This window comes from Crotalus tigris, unplaced genomic scaffold (genome assembly GCF_016545835.1).
Source record: "Crotalus tigris isolate CLP2741 ecotype Arizona unplaced genomic scaffold, ASM1654583v1 scf7180000019007.31208882:3723066, whole genome shotgun sequence".
NCBI lineage: Eukaryota > Metazoa > Chordata > Lepidosauria > Squamata > Viperidae > Crotalus > Crotalus tigris.
Genome location: NW_024097321.1, coordinates 2,374,181 through 2,395,150, shown reverse-complemented (window position 1 = coordinate 2,395,150; position 20,970 = coordinate 2,374,181). Strand labels below are relative to the sequence as shown.

Below are 20,970 nucleotides of genomic sequence, written 5' to 3'. Positions count from 1 at the left end.
CAAAATCAGCAGGGGATCAAAAATTTCCCCCCCCCCCTCTATGTATGGGGAATAGGGGACGGAACAGGTCAAGTAATGTTTCCCAAAGTACATGGAGGCAGACTAGCTTGAGAGTCACGGATACCACTTGGGCTTCCGTTGTGTAGCTTTTGGGGAAGATGCTCTGCCCTACAACCTTGTTTTGGTCCACACTGGAGAGAGCTGAATATTGGATAGTGGTAAAGACATGTAAGTGGCTGGCAGGACGTAAGTAGAGGATCCACTCAGCATTTTGGTAATGGTTAGGTTAGGAGTGCATAGAGATTTTTTTCAAAAAATGTAACTACCAGGCTACTCAGTAATAAATATTAATTATTATTACCATGTACTTTATGACGTTGATTTTTTGTATTTCTATTTATGTATTTGTCAAATTTATATCTCACCTAAAGTGACTCTGCATGGTATACAATAAAACCAAGAATTAAACATTTTGCAAACCCATTAAAACCATAAACAAGGATAAAACAAAAAAGATGTTTATATACAATATAATCAATGGATAGGCTCCTTATTACCAGGAATCCTCAGGCTTAATGAAAAAACATGTTATGAGGGCTTTTTTTCCATACGGATTGGGGCTAACCTCACTTCAGAAAGGATGGTGTTCCAGAGGGCAGGTGCCATGGCAGAAAAAGCCCACCTCTTAGGTCCTGTCAGATGGAAATATTTTATAGGCAGGACCCGCAGCATGCCTTTCCTGCCAGACCTATGGAGGGCAAGTAGATATACTACCAGTGAAAACTATCAATGGCATTATTATAAGTTTAATATATAACAAGATATACACCTAATTTTTTGTTGGGGGAAAAGTATATTTGGTATTTGGTGGACCCGAGGTTCTTTGATGAAGTAATTTAGAGGGAATTCAGAAATGAAAAAAATCTGTTCTAAGTCAAATATAGCATATAACACACTGTTATGCTGTATTTTTCTGGAAAGAACATTCCTTAATATGAAAAATGAATAAATTCTGAATATAGACAAAACACTTTTTGCAGATAATAGATTTTATATTGAGTTGTAAATTACTCCACGGGAAAAAAAGCAAAGCATCTCATCTGTATAAATATTTATTATCAATTTCAAGACTTCATTTGCTAGAAAGTTTACAGACCTGCCAATTCCAAATAGTGTTCACAATGAAACAATGGTTTGTGCTCTTTTGTGCCCAGTTTGCCTATTTAAAAACTGTTAAATCTGCAACTTCTGTCATCAGGATTAACCCAGATTCATGAAAAATAATCACCAGAAAACCAGTTACAAAGATAGATACAAATGCTGAAAAAAATGGTGCAGTGAAGAAAGTGCCCTAAGTTCACTATATGCTTTGCAGTTAACTTATAAATTGTTTCTATGTGCAAGATGAAATCTTTATTACATTTGGTGTAAAACATTTATACATATTCTTTACAATTTGTACATTTATTTCAGTGGCTATATAACATTTTATAGAATTTTAGAAGGCAACTAAATTAAAAATAAAACAAGTTTGTGGAAAAAATATCACTGAAAACAACAAAGAACAGCATTTGTGTCAAGATTACATTCTAATTTGATGTGGTTTGGTTTGGATAGGCCTATTCATTTGACAGATTCAAATAATTTATTGATCTCATAATTACTGGAACAGAATGACAATGCCATATTAAGACAAACTTTCAGAATGCATATAGCACTTGCTTGATAATAAAAAAGCAAAGTTCTTCTCAATCAAAATTAAATAGAAAGCTGCATTTAGCTCAATGGCTTGTTTATGAATATATCTTTTCATTCAGTTTTTCACAGTTCAGGTCTGTGTGACCTATAATCCACATATAAATTGATATTTATGAATTGAACCTAACATTGCAAGCAGAGTCCATTGTTAAGTAACTAATGTTCTGTTAATCCTAACCTATATTTTAAATCTGAATGATTTAATTTTCCTGATGAAACAGTACAAGATACCATGTTATGACAGAAGGACTCAACATACAGCAATGAGCTTAGAAAATTTCCTATCATGTTGGTTATGATTAGGTATGTGCTACTAAATGTAAGGATGTAAAAGGGGGGAAACCCTAATACATAAATTGATAATTTGTTAAGTGTGTATGGCTTGGACCACTGGATGGAACAGTTTTTTCCAGATGTTCAGAGTATCTGTATCTACTGTATATAAACGCAGGAAGAAAATATCACAGCCTTAGAAGGCATCTGAGGTACAAGAACAGCCCTTAAGAAGAAGTAATCCATATAAATATATATTTATATATATTACAGAAAATTAATGTTATGGCTATAGTAGAAATGGGATGAATCTCTCCATAGAACTTACCTGAAAGCTAGAAGGCAGTTTAACAATTATATATCTATAGATCCTAATGTTGGCTTTCTTATCCTTTTAAGATCTGATCATGTTATGCTTTTGAAGAGATTAGGATGCTTAACTCTTACCTAACATGGGCAAAGTAGTTAAACTTAAAAAAAAAATAAAAATCCAAATATCCATATGTTTGTCCACTCCGGTTTAGAACAATATATCTTTTTTTTTTTTTTTTTTTTTAGTATCTGGCAAACCAACTTTGGCAATTTAGTCTCATCAAATACAGTACTTTCCAGCTTCATTTCAATAACAGCTAGGGAAGGAAAACATGTAGGGTAAAAAATAATGATAAATATCCAGGGCTATAAGGCTAACGATGTAAAGATTTTCTTCTTTTCTAAGGTTCATTTTTAGAAATTATCTTTTTAAAAAAGGCTTTTTGGATGGCAAAGTCTTCTACTTCTTTATTTGCACTTCCCCCATCAATAATCAAAAAAGCACTTTGGAGTTGTTGTTCTTCATCTGCCTTCACCTACATCATAGGAAAGCGACTGAGAGCCTGCCTCAGTTTCTGTGCAATCTGAAACACACAGGGAATGTAAAACTTAGGACCCTGGAATGCTCTCAGAATTCCCCCACCATCAATCTGCTTTTAAAGATCATGGAAGAAAGAATGTTACACAATTTGTCCCTGTGGCATGAAATAGACATAAGAAACAAATAAATCCAAACAATAATTCAAAAAAATATAATTATTCAGAAGCATACTTTAGCACACTTAATGACTGCGATACTAAAATCCATGACATGATATATTTTACAACAACAACAAAAATAAAACTTGGGTAAATTTCACTATGTTCTTCAAAACCAGTGTGCAAACAAAGTTGGCTAATTTATTTCAAAGATGAAAAAAGGCATAATAGATCTAGCTAAAATGGCAATTCATTGCAAACAGGTGATTAAAAAGCTGATTGATAATAATAATGCATACGTGAAAATATTAATCTCCAGCTACCAATATTATTCAGGTCTGTTTATATATTATATATTAATATATTCATTTAAATGGGCAGTAGCTTCTGGATAGGAGTTAAATGCAATTTAAACTACATTTCCTCTGCCTCTTTGGTATGGGATTCAGGGGGTAAAATTACAGAGAATTAAGTAGAATAACTGCATGTATCTTAGCCATTCCCCTTTCTCTGAAACGAATGAAAGAATTACTAATGAGTTGCCAAGTTTAATTCAATGTACATCCTAGCCAAAAAGAAAGTGCCAGCTGCAAAAGTCTCATGCAAAATGTGCAATGCAGGAAGGATTAGCAGTGCCAAGCAGCATTTTCTAAGGGAACAAAGGGAAATAATTACACATCTACATTTTTAAAGTGAAGATTTTCACAAGTGATTTATGAAACAATAGATAAAACTATAAATATTCACTAAACTTTCTATTTAAATATTTAAATGTATAAAATAAAATTTGAGCACAAAGAGTTCCACTCTATTTAGAAGAACAAGTAACTATATAACTGACGGACATAAAAAGAGCACTATATTCAGTACAGCTTACCGTTTCATAGAATTGTGCCTGCTGTTCCAGGTACAGACGCATCACAGTATTATAATCATAAATTCGATTACTGTGGAAGTGATTCATCTCCGCTGTTAATGAAAGCCAGGTGACATTATTATATCCCGATTTTAAAAACCTTCAGTTTTATTCATTATTTAGACATTTAAACAAAAGATACTTTAGTGCAAGGCTGAGTATTCCTTTGGGGGGGGGGGCATGGTCTATATTGTGCTTTATTTTTAATTGTTCAGACTCCAAGAATCACAGAAGATTTTGCTGTGATGCTGCCATCTGGTCTAAAACATTACCTTGTAATGCATAAGACATGATGCTTGCACGTGTCAGCATGTTTTGTTTATCTTGGGGGGTAATTTTGCTGGTAGCAATCAGTTTATCACTTTCCTTCACTTTTTCTATTGCTCCCTGTTAAGAAAAATATACCATGAGCCATCATTGGAAAAATTATTTCAAATGCTACAATAATATCATTCAGTCCCTGAGTAGTTTCAAAAATGTTTTAACCTGCAAAACCTGGTATTAAGCGTGACCAGTAATGATACTGAATATTGTCAAATGCCTTTGTCCAGGCAACCATAAATAAAATCAAACATATTAAGTACAATACTTATGCATGTGTGACATGTGTAGCATCTATTATCCATCCAACCCATCTCAACATTTCCAGCTAGGTTTTATATTAACTGCTTTGGTTCTTTCTTAGCAAATAACTAAAATGAGATCAATTTGGTCAACAGACAAAGTTTCTTTCTAAAAAAAACAGGCTTTTCAGATATTGGTAAATGACCAAATAGGTATTTATTTCATTACAAAGTTATACATAATACAAAGCCATAATATGATTTTGTAACTTTTTTATCATTCTGAAATGTATGCATCCATCCTAAGAAAGAAAACTACAATCATCCTAGGGCATTCCAGTGCAGTTAAAAATATAGTGATGACATTAAAAATACCAGTAGAAATAAATTGTAATAAAATACTTCTGATAAACTCATTTTGAACTGAATAGGTTCATACTGACTTTAAAATTTCTACTGATACTAAAATAACTAGCATTTACTCTTAGAAAACCCATACTACATAGTCTCTCACCTTATGAGCACCTATTATATCTGGAAAGCAACCAAGAAATCCTTTGTATTCGTGATTGGTCTCCATCAGAAAATGAAGATCCATCTTTGGCTAATAAAGAAATAGTAAGTAATTCTATAATACCGTGCCATAATAAATCCATAATTAAAGTAAAATGACAGAATATAGAGAAAAATACTTTTAAAATAGTGATAGCTCAAAAGGACAACCCAGATGCAAAATATACATAATTGTGTAATGTATTGGACAGTTCCATATTTTAATATTCCTTTAAAAATCATTTACAATCTTTACCAAATGTATTTTCTTCAGATATTTAAGAAAATCTACCCCTCTTAATTCTAAGAATTTGTCTACTTTATCTGGAAGGTACCACATAAATGACTATTAAAAAAAACCCCATGAAGCTTGTTTTTCTTTTAAAGTTAAAATATTTATATGTTATATTTTAAAACTGTTTTGCTAACCTGATAGTCACTGTGCGTTATATCACTTGAAAAAAAGTAAGGTAATCAACAGAGTAAAGAAAAAACAAACAGAAAATACAGCAATAAACAATTTACATAATGCTAAATTATGCAGGAGCTAGTTTGGTGTACTGGTTATGGCATCAGACTAGAAACTAAAGACTATGAGTTCTAGTCCTGCCTTAGGCACAAAGCCACCTGGGTAACACTCTCTTTCAGCCTAGGATGGAGCAATGGCAAACAGAAAACTGCAGGAACTAGTCCAGGCAGTTGACAAGAGCCCAAAAGGGGGGGGGGGAGAGAATTAAAGACATGCGCGTGCACACAAACCACCCTTTGTGTACACACAGATAGTTTTCTCATTATAATAAGACAGAATATACCTGCTCTGCCACAAGACTGGCTATTTCTTCATACGTTTTTCCTGCTTCAGTTATTGCTTCATTGAGGTCAGACTCTCCTAAAAACAGCAATGACATATTTCAGCAAGGTTTTTTTATATATAGTCTACAACTGTTAGCAATATTTAATTTTAAAAACACAGTTTAAGATATATTTGCTCGTGGATAATTTTCTATTACCATGTTCAATAAGATTTTGAATAAATACTCATTAATTTACGTCAATATTTAATAAAAACTTCTACTTATAAGTTGATTGAAATGTCAAGATGTAGAACATGCAGACAGCGAGGAAAATATTGATTTTGGTAATTGTCAACATAGCAAAATTAATCAGAAATTAGGTGACACTAGAATGTAATTTTCACTTTTTTTCTTATTGGACCCATTAAATATAAGAGATAAAATAGCTACATTTCTTATAGCACATGTAATTTAGGAATAAGCAATAAGTAGCCTCTTAAATGTATTAGATTAAAATACCACAATCCTTTATTATTGGGCAAGTTTATTAGCCCCCAAATCCAAAAATACGGAAATTACTGAATTGCCTATTTTGTTGTGATCTAATTCATTTTTTATACATTGATTATAGCATTTATTGTGATAAGTAGAAATCACAAATGTAAACTGAAATATCTAGATTATTGAAATAGAATTTACTGGTAGCAATTATTGAGTTAAAACAAATTTCTGAACCTGATATCTGATTCCTACAAATAGAATCTAGATGGTAAATCTAGACAGCATACTAAAAAGCAGAGATATCACCCTGCCAACAAAAGTACGTATAGTCAAGGTCATGGTTTTCCCAGTTGTAATCTATGGCTGTGAAAGTTGGACCATAAGAAAGGCTGAGTGCAGAAGAATTGAAGCCTTTGAACTATGGTGCTGGAGAAGACTCCTGCGAGTCCCCTGGAGGAGTTAGTCCTAGAGGAGATCAACCCTGACTGCTCTTTAGAAGGCCAGATCCTGAAGTTGAAACTCAAGTACTTTGGCCACCTAATGAGAAGGAAGGACTCACTGGAGAAGAGCCTAATGCTGGGAAAGATTGAGGGCAATAGAAGAAGGGGACGACAGAGAATGAGGTGGCTGGATGGAGTCACTGAAGCAGTAGGCATGAACTTAAATGGACTCCAGAAGATGGTAGAGGACAGGAAGGACTGGAAGAACGTTTGTCCGTGGGATCGCGATGTGTCGGACACGACTTCGCAACTAACAACAACAACAAATAGAATCATGCTAAAGTAATTACAAAAAGATGACACAAACTTTTTTGTGAAGTTCAAAATGGAAACAGGTCAATGCTGTTTTGAAAATATACATATATATAAAACTGAAAAATACCTTGATAACCGCTAGTACTGAAAACCAGCGCCAAACCCTGTAAAGCTTTTCCTATTTTCTGATATTCCTTGGGTAATGCTGGAAGAAAAACACATCTACAATGTATCTGAATAAAGGCAAACATCTTCAGTAAATAACTAGATACAAGATACTTTCTAGACATCCTCTTGTGGTAAAGACAAAAGTTCTTAAATCTTCCACATTTTCCCCCTATTTCATTTCCCCTATATTGTTTTACTTCCTTAGTATCTCTTGGTACCAGGTTTATAATGCTTAATTTTGGCTAGCAGTATCACCCAAGACAGAAAAATATAATGCAGATCAAAATGTATTCTAACTATATTTTTTGAATTCCTGATAACAAACAAAAGCATCAGCTTTTCCCAAGAGCTTGCTAAAATTAGAATTTTTAAGTGTTACTATGACAAATATTTATGTGAATATGTTTTGCAAAGCCGTTATATTTGATGTATGATTATTGCACTGATAGTTCTAAGGTTTACATGTGAAACATACATGTGAAACATACATTTTCATTTAATGAAAATTAAATCATTAAAGGAAATACATATTAAACACTTACGTCCTGTACAACGTTTCCAATGTTCATGGCCTACTGTTAACAACTCCTTAACTCCATCATCCATGGCTTTAGTGAACCTGCCAACTGCATCACACTTCTGTTCACTATGTAGTAATAAAAAAAAAAATCCTGAATCAGACAGTGGAGAACTTTAATTTGTCTGTTGCCTAGCAAGCTATATATTTACACTCTCTTCCTTCTTTTCCCAAGTAATTGTCCACTGAAAATAGTTTTAAATTTTGGATGAATTTTAATTATATACTATCAAGCTATTATATATATATATATAAATAAATTAGTTTGCTGGCATTAAGAATCCATTTGAAATCATTAAAAATTTCTCCATTCTGCTTGGAGAAAAAGCAAGCTCAGAAAGAACATTTTAAAGTCTTTTTGGCCCAGTGCAGTCACAATGCTGCCATTATCCAGCATGGAGAAAAGTTTAGAAATGGGTGAGAAGAATGCATGCTCTCTTCACTATTCCATTTTTTTTTCATGGAAAATTCTCCTTGCGTGCTTTATAGTTGTGCACAACATCCACATGACAGGCTGGTTCAAGCTGAACATTCTACATAATCCAGTTAGCATTATCCACTTTTAAAATTAATGCTATAAAATATTTAATGATGGATGAAAGCAGAGAGAGTTCACCATAAAGGAGACTAGGAATAGGAGTATGTAAAGCAAAAGCATTATGAATCTCTTAAGTATGACTGGCTCTTACAATCCTTAATTACGTTTAAGGCCAAATATGTTTTCCCACAGACTAGGTATATTAGACATAAGAAAAAAAAGGCTTTCAGGCGGCCAAAGATGAAGAGAGGGAGGTCTCATTGTCTGAGTTGGTCAAGCAGGAAGGGAGTTGATAGTCTGGGTGACTGAGAAAGTTGGAGAACACTCACTCAGGTCTCTTCTCTAATTGCTGTAAGGAAAAAGCAATTGCAATTCTCCCTTTTCCCTTTCTCACCTCTGTGCTTCATTGCTGCCAACTGGGCCTGAGCTCTTTCATTGCTGGGGACTCCAACTGACGGAAGGGCCTTGGGGCCCATAGAAATCTATTGATGCCTTTGGCAATAGTCCAACGTTTGCTCTCAATATGGAAAATAACAAGGGTTAATTTGGTTAACCCTTGAAAGAATTAGCTTGCTAGTATACACACCTGTTTAAATGAGCCTCACAAGGAATAGCAAAAGAGTTTGGCTACAGTGAAAACACTTATTCTAGCAAGATTAAAGATACACTTGCATTACTTTGGTACTTTTTTCATCACTTTTGTTTTATTGTAACAAAGATGGGGAATCCAGTAACTTACATTTCTATCATATCCAAATCAGGAGCTTCCGGTTCCATAGTAGAAAATACCATGACACCAACAATCTCATCTTTTTCTGCCTTCCTTTTACCAGTTTTCCATTCCTAAATATAAGAATGATTGTATGAGGGATGCACATTCTAGTATTGAACACTTCCCCGTGGTCCTGATGAGGCAGGAACTTAGAAAGCTCTTCTGGTTCTTTCACAGCTGATATGCAGACCAAGTATACCTATCACCATGATCATAAGAGCCATACAATCTACCATATATGAAAGAGCTACAGAAAATGATTTAATGAAACTTAAGAGGCAGCTATTTGAAAGAGAAGAGCTCTGAAATCTCTGCAGACACACTTGAGAGTTTGTGAATTATGACTTGCTATCAAGTTTCACTATTTTACTACTTCCCTAAACTACAATCTAAATAAAGCACAGCTTAGAAGTAATCAGTGTTCGCAGCAAACATTTTGTACAAGAAATATTCCCTATTACATTTTTTTCCATTAAGATTTATCCACCAATTCATTCCAAAAAACTTAAGTAAAATGTTACCTTTTCATCACGGAAACTAAGGAATTGCTGAAAAACGTCACTTTCTGAAATAACTGGGTGACGACACATCCTGGTCATCCAAGCTTGTAATCTCTCCATCCGCATTTTGATGAATTCTTCTTCAAAACGTCCTGCAGCCAAAACAGGACTGCTCCTATCATCCATGTTTTGATGCTATTTTTTGAGATCAAACACTAAATATTTTGACTAGCCTGAGAAAATATGCGTATTTCATGAATTCACCTAATGTCTATCTCTTTTTTCCTCAAGCTGAAAATACTCAATTTATATATTTTGTATAATGTTTAATTTTTATGACAAGTATTTTCAGCTTAAGGCAAAAGATTGCTGACATAGAATATTTAGTTTTCCCTTAAGAATGTTGAAGTGGTAAAGATTTATGTGAGCCATAGGCAAATATGGGTCATACAATAAGCCCATCCATCTTCTAAGCTGTCTCACCATCTCAGCTCCCTTTTGATTTCCTTTCAAAAATATGCCTTTCTCTAATACTCTCTAGTCAGCAGATTTTTGAAATTAAATCTCCTCCTTTAGGAATATAACTGTATCCCTTTTAAATGGCAGAGCAGGTAGCCAAGAGTACCTTTAGACAATGCTAAGGGAAACAAATACATTTTCTGTTTTCAGTTTCCTTAGCATTATGGAAATGTATTTGTGTCCATGCTCAGTTTTCTTTTCACAATTTGAACAGTACAAAGAGCTACAGCATTGGTCTGCTATTTATTTAAAATATTATTACATAAAGCAAGGAAAGACAACTGGAGAAAAGTGCCAGTTAATTAGAGCAAAAGTTGTAGCCCTCCTCCAACCATCATAGAAAGGTTTATAATTCCAATAAATGACTGAAATGGTTTTATAAGAGCCGTGGTAGCGCAGTGGTTAGAGTGCAAGTACGTACTGCCCGCTACTTCTGCTAGCAGTCTGGCAGTTTGATTCTCACCGGCTTAAGGTTGAAGTCAGCTTTCCATCCTTCCAAATCAGTAAAATGAGGGGGCAATATGCTGACTCTGTAAACCACTTAGAGAGGGCTGTAAAGCATTGTGAAGCAGAATATAAGTCTAAGTGCTTTTGCTATTGCTATAATTGCTGACTTAATTTCTTTTTCCTGTATTTTTATAACAGCAGACCTGGGAACAAAATTATTTGACTATGGCATTCGTAGTCTAATCTAGCATATTAAAAATTCCATGAAAAGTCATTGTCAGAATGCTGTAAAAAACAAAATAACTACATATTTTCACAAAATATAAAACTAAGCAGAATAATTATAATTAAGAGTTTTATCAGTTATCCACACAATTATATGAATTTTATTTCTCTATTTTTCTGGATTTTTAATGTGATGTAACTTGAAAACTCTCTCAATAAGTGTAGTCACTCTTTCTCTATTTCTGAAAAATAAATTATAAACAATTAGCCAAACATGTGATTTTGATAAAAATTTTTTACCTGTAACCTGTTTATCTGGAAGAGATGGAATTGGAATGGCTGTTCCAAACTTAATTAAGAGGCGCTCATATAACCAGTCAAAATGTTTATATCTGTGGTTGACTGATCGGTTGGTGTTCTGTAAAACAGACAAAAAAAATTAGTATATATATGAATTCCATAAAGTTGTAATGATTACAAGGGTTATATCATTAACATTATTAAATTTAGGATTGAATAAACTGGAACACTGAGATATCCTATGATAAGAGTCCTGGTACGCACTTACTGTACATGTAAGCTGATATTCGATGTAGCTCTTCAAACCATACATTTTAGAACCTTTTTTTGGATCAGCCACAACACAGTCAAATGTAGAAGTAGGATAAACCCACATTGGACCATAATCTCCAATCTACAGAATAACAAAATTATATATTAATTCTAAGAATGCTATACATATCTTTTATATATATCTACCCAGATCTGTTATGATTTACTAGTTTTATCTAAAAGCAATTAGCTCTTGTAAATATAAAACTCCAATAACTTTTCTGTTACTTAGTAGGGTGTAGTATTATATATAAAACAATGGATATTCATTTGGAGTAGGTAGATAATGCAACATGAATAAATATTTCCCAAAGATTCCTTATTCATTACTTAGAAAAAGTAATCAAAGTACTGTATGCAATATGCTTTCAACTGGACAGCATGAAAGTTGATTTCAAAAAAAAAAATCCCCTAAAACTTAAAAAAAAGCTTCAATTATGCTATAGGATGTTAATGAAGAATTTAAGTCCACGTTCAATACTGAATTAATGAATTATAGGCTTCCATATTTTCAGAAAGAAAGAATTGAGGTTTCACTGTCCCATATGCTATCCTAACTATTTACTACTTTGCTTAAACGTGGTTCATATTTTTAAAGTATTTAATGATTCATGCAGTGGTTAAAATTTTAGATAGATTGGTATTAACTTACAATTATAGGAATTTTCTCTTTGGGTTTCACTAGCTGCTTTGCCAGCAGATACTGTTCCACTCCAGGTTTTGCAAATCCTGGAAATCTAATCAGAGAAATAAAATGACTCAAATCTCCTTTCACAGGATTTTTGCTGTATTCAGAAATGCCAGCCATGATTTATAGGTGCTTGACTTTCGAATTTGATTAAATGGCCTTGTTAATAAAATATTTGAGCCAAAAATGATCTAGTCTCAACATAATTAACAACTGCCTCTGAAGTGTCTATCTCTACATACACTTTTAAGCCAGCTGTGATTGGCTGAATTCTTCCAATTAGAACAAACAGTGGATAGCAGCAGTTAGTACCAACTGCCGCCAAAACACCATCTATTGGGCTCTTAAATCCTCTTCTGTCACTTGGGAAACCAGCTCTCACATAAACCAGACTCTGTTCCAATCCCAAACAGATTCCCATGAAAAAAGATTTGTCTATAGCAGGATTTTCATCTTACTTTCTAATCAGACCACATTTACATCTAGCCACACGTCTCCATTGAATATTGATTTCAAGTGATGAAAAAGCAGTTCTTAGCACAGTGTTTGGTAACTACATAGAGAAAGCTATTGACAATCAGGATATAAAGCCTCCTAGGGTTATTTCAGCAATTCAAGCAGAATGTAAATTGATAAATATTAAAACCTTAGAGCAGCTAGATTCAACTAGTGATATAATTTATTATGTGGAGATTAAATTTATCCTGTTAAAACTAATTGCATTGCTATCAACCGAAAATAAGAACAAATGATATGACCAGTGAGCCAGAATTCCATCTGAATATTTGTTCAGTTTCCAATATTCAAATATTTCAACTGAGAGGCACAGTAAGCTTAATATTAAAAAAGGAATCTCTCTACATTTTTATTTCGGAATAAAATATGACTAAAAGTTTAGAAAATACCATTCTCATTTTTCTATCTCCTTCGGCTAAAATAAATAAAATCTCCTTTGAGTTGAATTTGATTCCTGTTGGGCCAGTTAGTTAATAGATTAGAGTCATAGACTGCCAGTACCTTCTAGATTTTTAAAAAACTTTCTAGTCTAGCCTAGAGCCCAGGAATGTCATGATGCTTTCCTATCCAAATACCAATTAAGCCTATTCCTCCTTGGCTTTTTGCAGTCAGCTAGATGCTGTTACAGTACTTAGCTAGGCCTTTCAACTGAAAAATACATATATATTTTTTAATTTATAGGATGCATCAGTTATTGTGACTACAGCATTCAAACTATTAAGAGAGGAATTCATACATATCTCTTTAATTTCTATTCTGATTATAGTGCCATGCTACAAGTCCTACTTGTTCAGTGGCAATTTCATAGCAGTTCCACGGCTGTTCCCACGTTGAAGCCCTGCTGGATCAGAGGGTTCTGCCTCTTTATAACCAGGATAGGGGGTAGCTGCTGATTTTGGCTCATCCCATTCTTCATCCCACTCATCATCATCAGCCGCTGCTAAAGAACAAAGGACACCAACTGTGTGAGCAGCTAATTATTAAAAAGAGTGTACACAACTAATTAGGATTTTCCAGCTTAGCTTCTCCTAACAGTCATAGAGTATAGTGGCATGTTGTGGAAAACTGAAAGGACTGCTCAAATGTCAAACAAATAAGCTACTATCATCTCAGTATTTTGTAATTTAATGAAATGGGAATTAAAAATCTGTAGTTTTAAAAGAGTTTAGATGTATTCCAAATATTATTTTTTATTTATTTGTCAAATTTATTTGCTGCTGCCCATCTTATCGTGGGGCTACTCTGGACAGCTTACAACAATAAAACGGGGAAAAATGATAGAAAATGTAAAAATAACAATAGTAAAGGGATGAAACAATAAACAATAAACAAGTACAATAATATGAAATTTAAAAAAATGAATGGAGGGGGAGCAGGAAGTGCAGGGGAGAGGTGAGGTCAGCAAGTTAGTCTAGCACCTACCTCCACTGATGATATTATTATTATTATTATTATTATTATTATTAAAGTTGGAAGGGATCTTGGAGGTCATCTAGTCCAACCCCCTGCTCAGATAGGAAACCCTATACCATTTTGGACAAATGGCTGTCCAGTCTCTTAAAATGTTGGAGCATTCACCGCTTCTGGAGGCAGATTATTCCACTGGTTAATTGCTCTAACTGTCAGGAAGTTTCTCCTTAGTTCTAGGTTGCTTCTCTCCTTGATTAGTTTCCACCCATTGCTTCTTGTCCTGCCTTCGGGCGCTTTGCAATAGCTTGATTCCCTCTTCTTTGTGACAGCCCCTGAGATATTGGAACACTGCTATCATGTCCCCCTCGTCCTTTTCTTCATTAAACTAGACATACCCAATTCCAGCAGCCGTTCCTTAAATGTTTTAGCCTCCAGTCCCCTAATCATCTTTGTTGCTCTTCTCTGTACTCTTTCTAGAGTCTCAACATCTTTTTTACATCGTGATGACCAAAACTGGATGCAGCATTCCAAGTGTGGCCTTACCAAGGCATTGTAAAGTGGTATTAATACTTCATGTGATCTTGATTCTATCCCTCTGTTAATGCAGCCTAGCATTGTGTTGGCCTTTTTGGCAGCTGCAGCACACTGCTGGCTCATATTTAAGTGATTGTCCACTAGGACTCCGAGATTCCTCTATTGAGCAAGGTACCCCCTATTACTATACCTGTACATTTGGTTTTTCTTGCCTAAATGTAGAACCTTATTTTTTTCACCATTGAATTTCATTTTGTTAAATAGCGCCCAGTGTTCAAGTCTGTCCAGATCCTCCTGTATCTTAAGCCTGTCTTCTGGAGTGTTGCCTATTCCTGCCAGCTTGCTGTCATCTGCAAATTTGATGAATTCCCCATCTATCCCCTTGTCCAAATCGTTGATGAAGATGTTGAAGAGCCCCAGGGGCACCCCACTACACACTTCCCTCCATGAAGATGCGGTTCCCTTTTTGGTCCCCAGGCCAATCGGAAGAGCTAGGTCTTCAGACCCTACTATTTATACTAAATAGTTTTGAAGATGAGGGGAACTAGGTGGCCTATCTCAAATATGATTCTGTATTTAATCAGATGGAACAATACTTTTTAGTAAAATAAATATATTAAAACATAAACTTAATATTGTTTTTGTTTTCCCATATAGTTCAATCTTCCCTGACATGCCCATCTACTAGATCACTGACTTTAAGTAATAGATCTACACAGTATATAATGTGAAGGATTACCATTTATACATTCTGCCTCCAGTTTTCTAGTAGTCTTAGAAAACCCTGAATTATGCATTTCATCAAAAGTCAAACTTAAGAGTCCAATCACCATTCCTACAAATTATTATCAATGACAATCTCTACTGACCTGGACCTTGATAAGCTTGAGGATGACCAAATGCTGCTGCCTCCCAATTGTTTGATGCACTATTTTTCTGCCTAGCTTCAGGTTTTGTTGACCAAGCATCACCTGCCGTTGTATTGTCCCAACTTGACCACGGATCATTTGCATTACTGGTAACCTATGACAAAGGAGATAAAGGAGCCATTAGTCTAAGGAAATAGCATTAATAAAAATAAAGTGAAAGTATTTGGAACTAATTTTAAAACTACACCATTTTTTTAAAGTACATTTTTTTCAAAGAACAATCAAAATTGTATTCTAGAAGAAAACAACACATAAGGATGATTAACAGATTTGGAAATTTTGTCTCCTCTTAGCATTTAAATGAAGTATGTTTGGAAAAAAGCAAATTTTTAGTAATAACAGAAATGTATATAATTGATTATATCATGCAAGTTTTACTTGCTAGTATAAAATTTTTAAAAACTCTGAAAATACGATTGTCCAATTAAGTTTTTTATAATATTTCTCTCAAAATACAGCCAAATTCAAGCAATGCCAGTGTTCAGTTCAATATTTTTTAAAACATCATAAATTCAACATTAGAAATTAGAATTTTCCTGGTTATTAAAAAGAAGATAGCAGGTATGGAAAATTGTATCTTACTTACTGAGCTAAAACATACACAAGTATTTTGATTGTATACAGAATATCTTTATTCTCCTCTACAACACAGATATACTGTAGTTAAATCAGAAAGTGCTTAGTTAAACAGTTTCCTAACCAAACTTCAAATCATGGTGTAAGATCCTGTTTTATTCCAAACTTGAAAATGAGAACTTCTCAGTTCAGAAAAAAATTGATGATTAGATGCTTCCTGATTCAATTACAGCAGAGAAAGGCAAGAAGGTTGCAAAGCATTGGAAAATTATGACACATATTTGACTTAATAAATTCAGATTTGCAATTACAAACAGTTGCCACAATTGCAAGGTAAGATACAGACACCCCCCCCCCGACTCTGCTATTCTTTTTTAGAAGAATTGTGAAAATCTGTCTCTTCACCCAGGCCTTTCGTAAAGGAGAGTTAAAGCCTTGCTTCATTCCATCTGGTTTGTCATAGTTGCCAACTTTTATTGAAATTTTATTGAAATTTCTTTGTTGGATTGTTTTGATCTGCCTCCAAATTCCTTTATTCCTAGTGATTCTTCTAGGTTGTATTTAGACACATTGCCAGTTTTCTCTCATCCAGAATCTAAGAGCCTCCAGGAATTGAGATCTTCTGCCCAATCTGTGGTGGAGATAATTGAGTATCACCCATTGATTGATAATATATCACCTCATGCCAACAGATAACTTCTCCCAGTGGCTTCCTCTAAGTGATAACTGTGGGGGAGGGGAAGAAGAATGGCCCAGCCCTATGACACTCTAGACCAGATGCTCAAGAATGCCAACTCTTCCCCAAATCAACTGAAACTTGCCTGTAAGAAAGGAGGAAAATCATTGCTCCTAGGGCTGGCTTTAGGCTAAGACTGAGTAGGCACTGGCACAGAGTACCAAAAATTAGGGAATGCTAACATCATCCCTTATTCTGAATCATTCTAAAAGTGCTTCACAACACTTAACCTTATTCTTAACATCATTGAAAGATGGTGTCAATGTGACTTAGGGGCAGCATATTCTCTGCCGCTAGCACAGCATAATCCTTGGTTTACCCAGAAAGATACCTTAGTATTAAAGGCAATTGAGATATTCGACAAAAAGAGATGCTCATTCCCCATAACCCCGTCAGAGGAGGAATATAACAAATGTCAGCTGGGAGGCAGCAGAGGATGGCAGGCACAGGCAGTGGTGGTGGAGTGCAGGGCAACCGAAAAGGCAGTGATGGGGGTTAGGGAAGTAAAGCAAGACAGGGGAAGTGTGAGGACCTTGCCTCCAACTGCAATGTCGACCATCTGCAACTAAGACTACTGGAACTGCCATTTGTAAGTCGTGCAGCCGTGTGATGTTTTGCCTAGTAACTACTTCGCTTAGTGATGGAAATTCTCGTCCCAACTAAGACTGTTAAGCAGATATTATCTATATATAAAATAAAAGTTACATAGTTGTACTGGAGCTTTATTACATTTTTGAGTTTCTCCAGTTTGCTAAAAGCTTAAACTAAGACAGTAGAAGCAATCAAAAAAGTACAGAGATTTTGTTAAATATATTCTTGCTTATAGATGTGCAACAGTACCTCTTACCATTAAAACAAGTACAGTAGAATAAAAATTGAATGAACAACTTCTACACGGGGGAAAAATAGTCAGAAAACTATATCTTCATATTAACATAACTAACTAACTAGTAAATTCCTGCATGTCTATAATTTCCAGTTTCCAAAGCTACAGTGAAACATTTCCAGTTCTGCTCCTATATTTTAGAATGCAACAGTGTAATAGACACAAGTTTTAACTAACTAGCAGAATTTATCAAGAAATCAAATAATGGTTTATTTTTCACTGAAAATAACCTTTCCTGTAGAAAAGATTGAAGGTCAAGATTGTACGAGAGGTTCCAAAATGGTTGAATTAGTGAGAAATGCTAGAAAATCCAGTCTGACAAATAACTATTCAGTAAAGGAGGAAAAGAAATGAAGAAAGGAACACTAGGAAAAACTGGTATAGGCAAATTCTGGCAAACAAGGTGGATGGCTAAAAAGTATACATACCATATGACTCATATAATCAGAAGCAACACACATCCAAGCAAAAGTTATTGCCCTTAGCACAAATTCTACTATACTACAATGTTCAGATCCTTAAGGTTAAAATGTATAAAAGCAAAACTTATATAAACTTAACTGAAATAAATCCATGCAGGCAAAGACACAGCTTTCAAAAGCCAAGAGCATTCTTCCGTTATAACAAAGTCACATAGGAAATGCTTCCCAAACTGACTAGAAACATTGATGCTTGCTTCAATATTGTTGGGGCAGATAAACCAAAATCTGGTTGTTAGCATCTATCAGAGGCAACTTTACTACAAACGTAATTTGCACATAGCTTGTTTTCTTCAATTGGGAGAAGCCATACATACATTTTCTCTTTGATCTCAGATTTCCAAGTGGATATAAAATTGTCAAGTATTAAGAGCAGAGGTATTCATAAAGGGACTGGGGATGGGTGTCAAATGACAAAATCAGCACATCCAAACATAGCAGAACTTGTACAGTGATAATACAACACTGCTTTCATCATTTTGATGTCAACGCTGCAAATATTGTATATTCTTGCTTTTGACAATATGCAGAATTGTCTGGTAAATATGGGGTTAATAAAGAGCAGAAGGGGCGTGGGGGGTAAAGCCCAGGAAAGAAAGAGGAAGAAAACATTTGACCTTCACACTAATTGGATAGTGTGAGATATGACAGCTAATTTAGGGAGGGAACATGCTGATAATTTAACTGCTCAGAGGAAGAGAACTTAGATCCTAGCATCCCTCCGTTGTGCCTGTGCTGACATTTTGTAACAATAAAAGACTTTTAGGAAAATAAATGCCTGGAAGTTCTTTGGAATGTTTCATTAGCCGGAACTACAACATTTGACTACATAACTGGATTCTCAGCCATAAATTGAAATTATTAATCCAGTCCTGACCCTGATATTTTAAAATATGCACTTCTATAAGGGCTTGAAGGGCTAACCGGAGGACACTGTAAGCCAACTGAAGAAAAATTGACTGGCACAGTCCAAGTTCTATACTATAATCAATCTGAGCTAGTAAAAGAGAAAGCTTAACTGTAGATGGAATATAATGAAACAAAATTAGCGATATAATATTTATACAAAGATCTCAAATGGAAATACTGCTGAACCATAGTTTTGCATTATGAGAATGAACTACTGCAGTGAGCCGTAAAGAATTTGCAAGTTTTCACTTCTATTTTTAGATTATTATGTAATGATCTGTTAAAACAAATCATCTTTACATCATAATTTTGAAAATAGCTTTATTGTTAACCTGACACATTTGGAAACTCTAATGCAGGAGTGTCAAACTGCCGGCCCGTGGGCCAATTGCATCATGTGGAGGCCATGCCCACCCCAGCTCCGGAAATTCAAAAAAGTCACAATACATCGCAACACATCACGTGACGCGGTGAGTTTGACACCGATGCTCTAATAAATTTCCACTAGGGAAAATTATGAAACATGCACACATAGAAACCCACATGGTCAAGAAATAAATATAAATTTTAAAAGGTGGCTTTGTATATACTTTATGAGGTAATTAGTGACAGATATAAAGGTGATGAGAATTTCTGAATGGGGGACAGACTATATTTTTTGATAATGTCAAGAGTGCCTCTTGGAAAAACCTACTTAATATTACCTATTTAATATTTAATGCAATGGGTCTCAATATTTTGTAATCCCCTTAGGTTTGCAGAAACAATTGACAGGATGCAAAGAAGAAATAGATGCTCTGTAAGTATCTTGATCTAATTCTCTCTTTCAGCGTCGCACAAATTATCTGAGTAATAAGTGAGAGGAAGGAGAGAAATTAGAATTCAGCTGACCCTTACCAAATTTCTGTGCTTGCGGGAACTACTTACAAATGCCATGGACTTCAACAGTTTTCAGCAACAGTTTTAAATTCTCATTTAAAACATTTTAAAAACTATTTATTGAACAGCAAGGAGGCAAATTCTGTATTCCCAAACAAACCAAGAACTTCAACATTTATATATTATTTTATTAGCTAAACTATAGCCTATTTCAGCTTAAGCAACTTGAAGCAAACAATGATATGTGTGTATACAAAAATAAATCAATCAGAAAGAACTAGAACTATATATAATGTAACATTAGACACTGCTATCAAAAACTTACCTAGAATCAGAACTGTAAATCAGGCTTTCTATACGTAAAGCAAGCACCAAGCAAGAATGCTCTCTTTCAGCTTTATTTGTAATCAGCTTAATTTTAAATTAAAATAATATCAAAAAATAATTAAAAACAATGTATTTCTGAAGTTTTTTTTAAACTCCCAAATAATTCATAATTAATAAATCCAGGAGCATCTGTTAAATTAAGCATTCCAATGCATATTAAGTATGACTTTTCCATCTGCCCTGGATTTTCCTGACTATCATGCTTTTTGGGGAGGCAGGGAGGGTGCCTCTGAGTCACTCTTGACTTCTGCTGACCACCTGGACTAGTTCCTGCAGTTTCCCTGGCAGGATTTTCAGATGTGGTTTGCTATTGCTTCCTTTCTAGAACTGAGAGAGAGGGACTGGTCAAAGGCTATCCAGCTATGTTTGCATCTCAGGCATTAGCTTCCTTAGTTGAACTGACAAAAGAATCAGAATATATTGTGAAATGAAAATGCGTTAGACAACGTGGAAGAAAAAATATTCAAGGAACACCTGAGAAATACTATAATTACATATACGTATAATTAAAGAGGATCACACATCTATAATAATAAATTTTACTGCTGAGTTACAGTCAG

General features: G+C 34.6%; 1 protein-coding gene across 1 annotated transcript in view; it reads right to left on the bottom strand.

Annotated features, from left to right (window-relative positions):
• Positions 1–1,093: 1,093 nt before the first annotated feature.
• SNX9 (sorting nexin 9) overlaps positions 1,094–20,970 on the bottom strand; it is a 33,674-nt gene continuing 13,797 nt past the window's right edge. Inside the window, exons 5-18 of the mRNA XM_039358266.1 lie at positions 15,499–15,652; positions 13,472–13,625; positions 12,134–12,218; positions 11,438–11,563; positions 11,170–11,287; positions 9,700–9,830; positions 9,146–9,249; positions 7,834–7,937; positions 7,251–7,328; positions 5,886–5,962; positions 5,036–5,125; positions 4,231–4,345; positions 3,920–4,011; positions 1,094–2,927 (exon numbers count right to left, since the gene is read on the bottom strand). Of these exons, the coding sequence (XP_039214200.1) occupies positions 2,880–2,927; positions 3,920–4,011; positions 4,231–4,345; positions 5,036–5,125; positions 5,886–5,962; positions 7,251–7,328; positions 7,834–7,937; positions 9,146–9,249; positions 9,700–9,830; positions 11,170–11,287; positions 11,438–11,563; positions 12,134–12,218; positions 13,472–13,625; positions 15,499–15,652 (1,476 nt within the window). The 3' untranslated portion in view covers positions 1,094–2,879. The remainder of the gene's footprint in view (positions 2,928–3,919; positions 4,012–4,230; positions 4,346–5,035; positions 5,126–5,885; positions 5,963–7,250; positions 7,329–7,833; positions 7,938–9,145; positions 9,250–9,699; positions 9,831–11,169; positions 11,288–11,437; positions 11,564–12,133; positions 12,219–13,471; positions 13,626–15,498; positions 15,653–20,970) is intronic.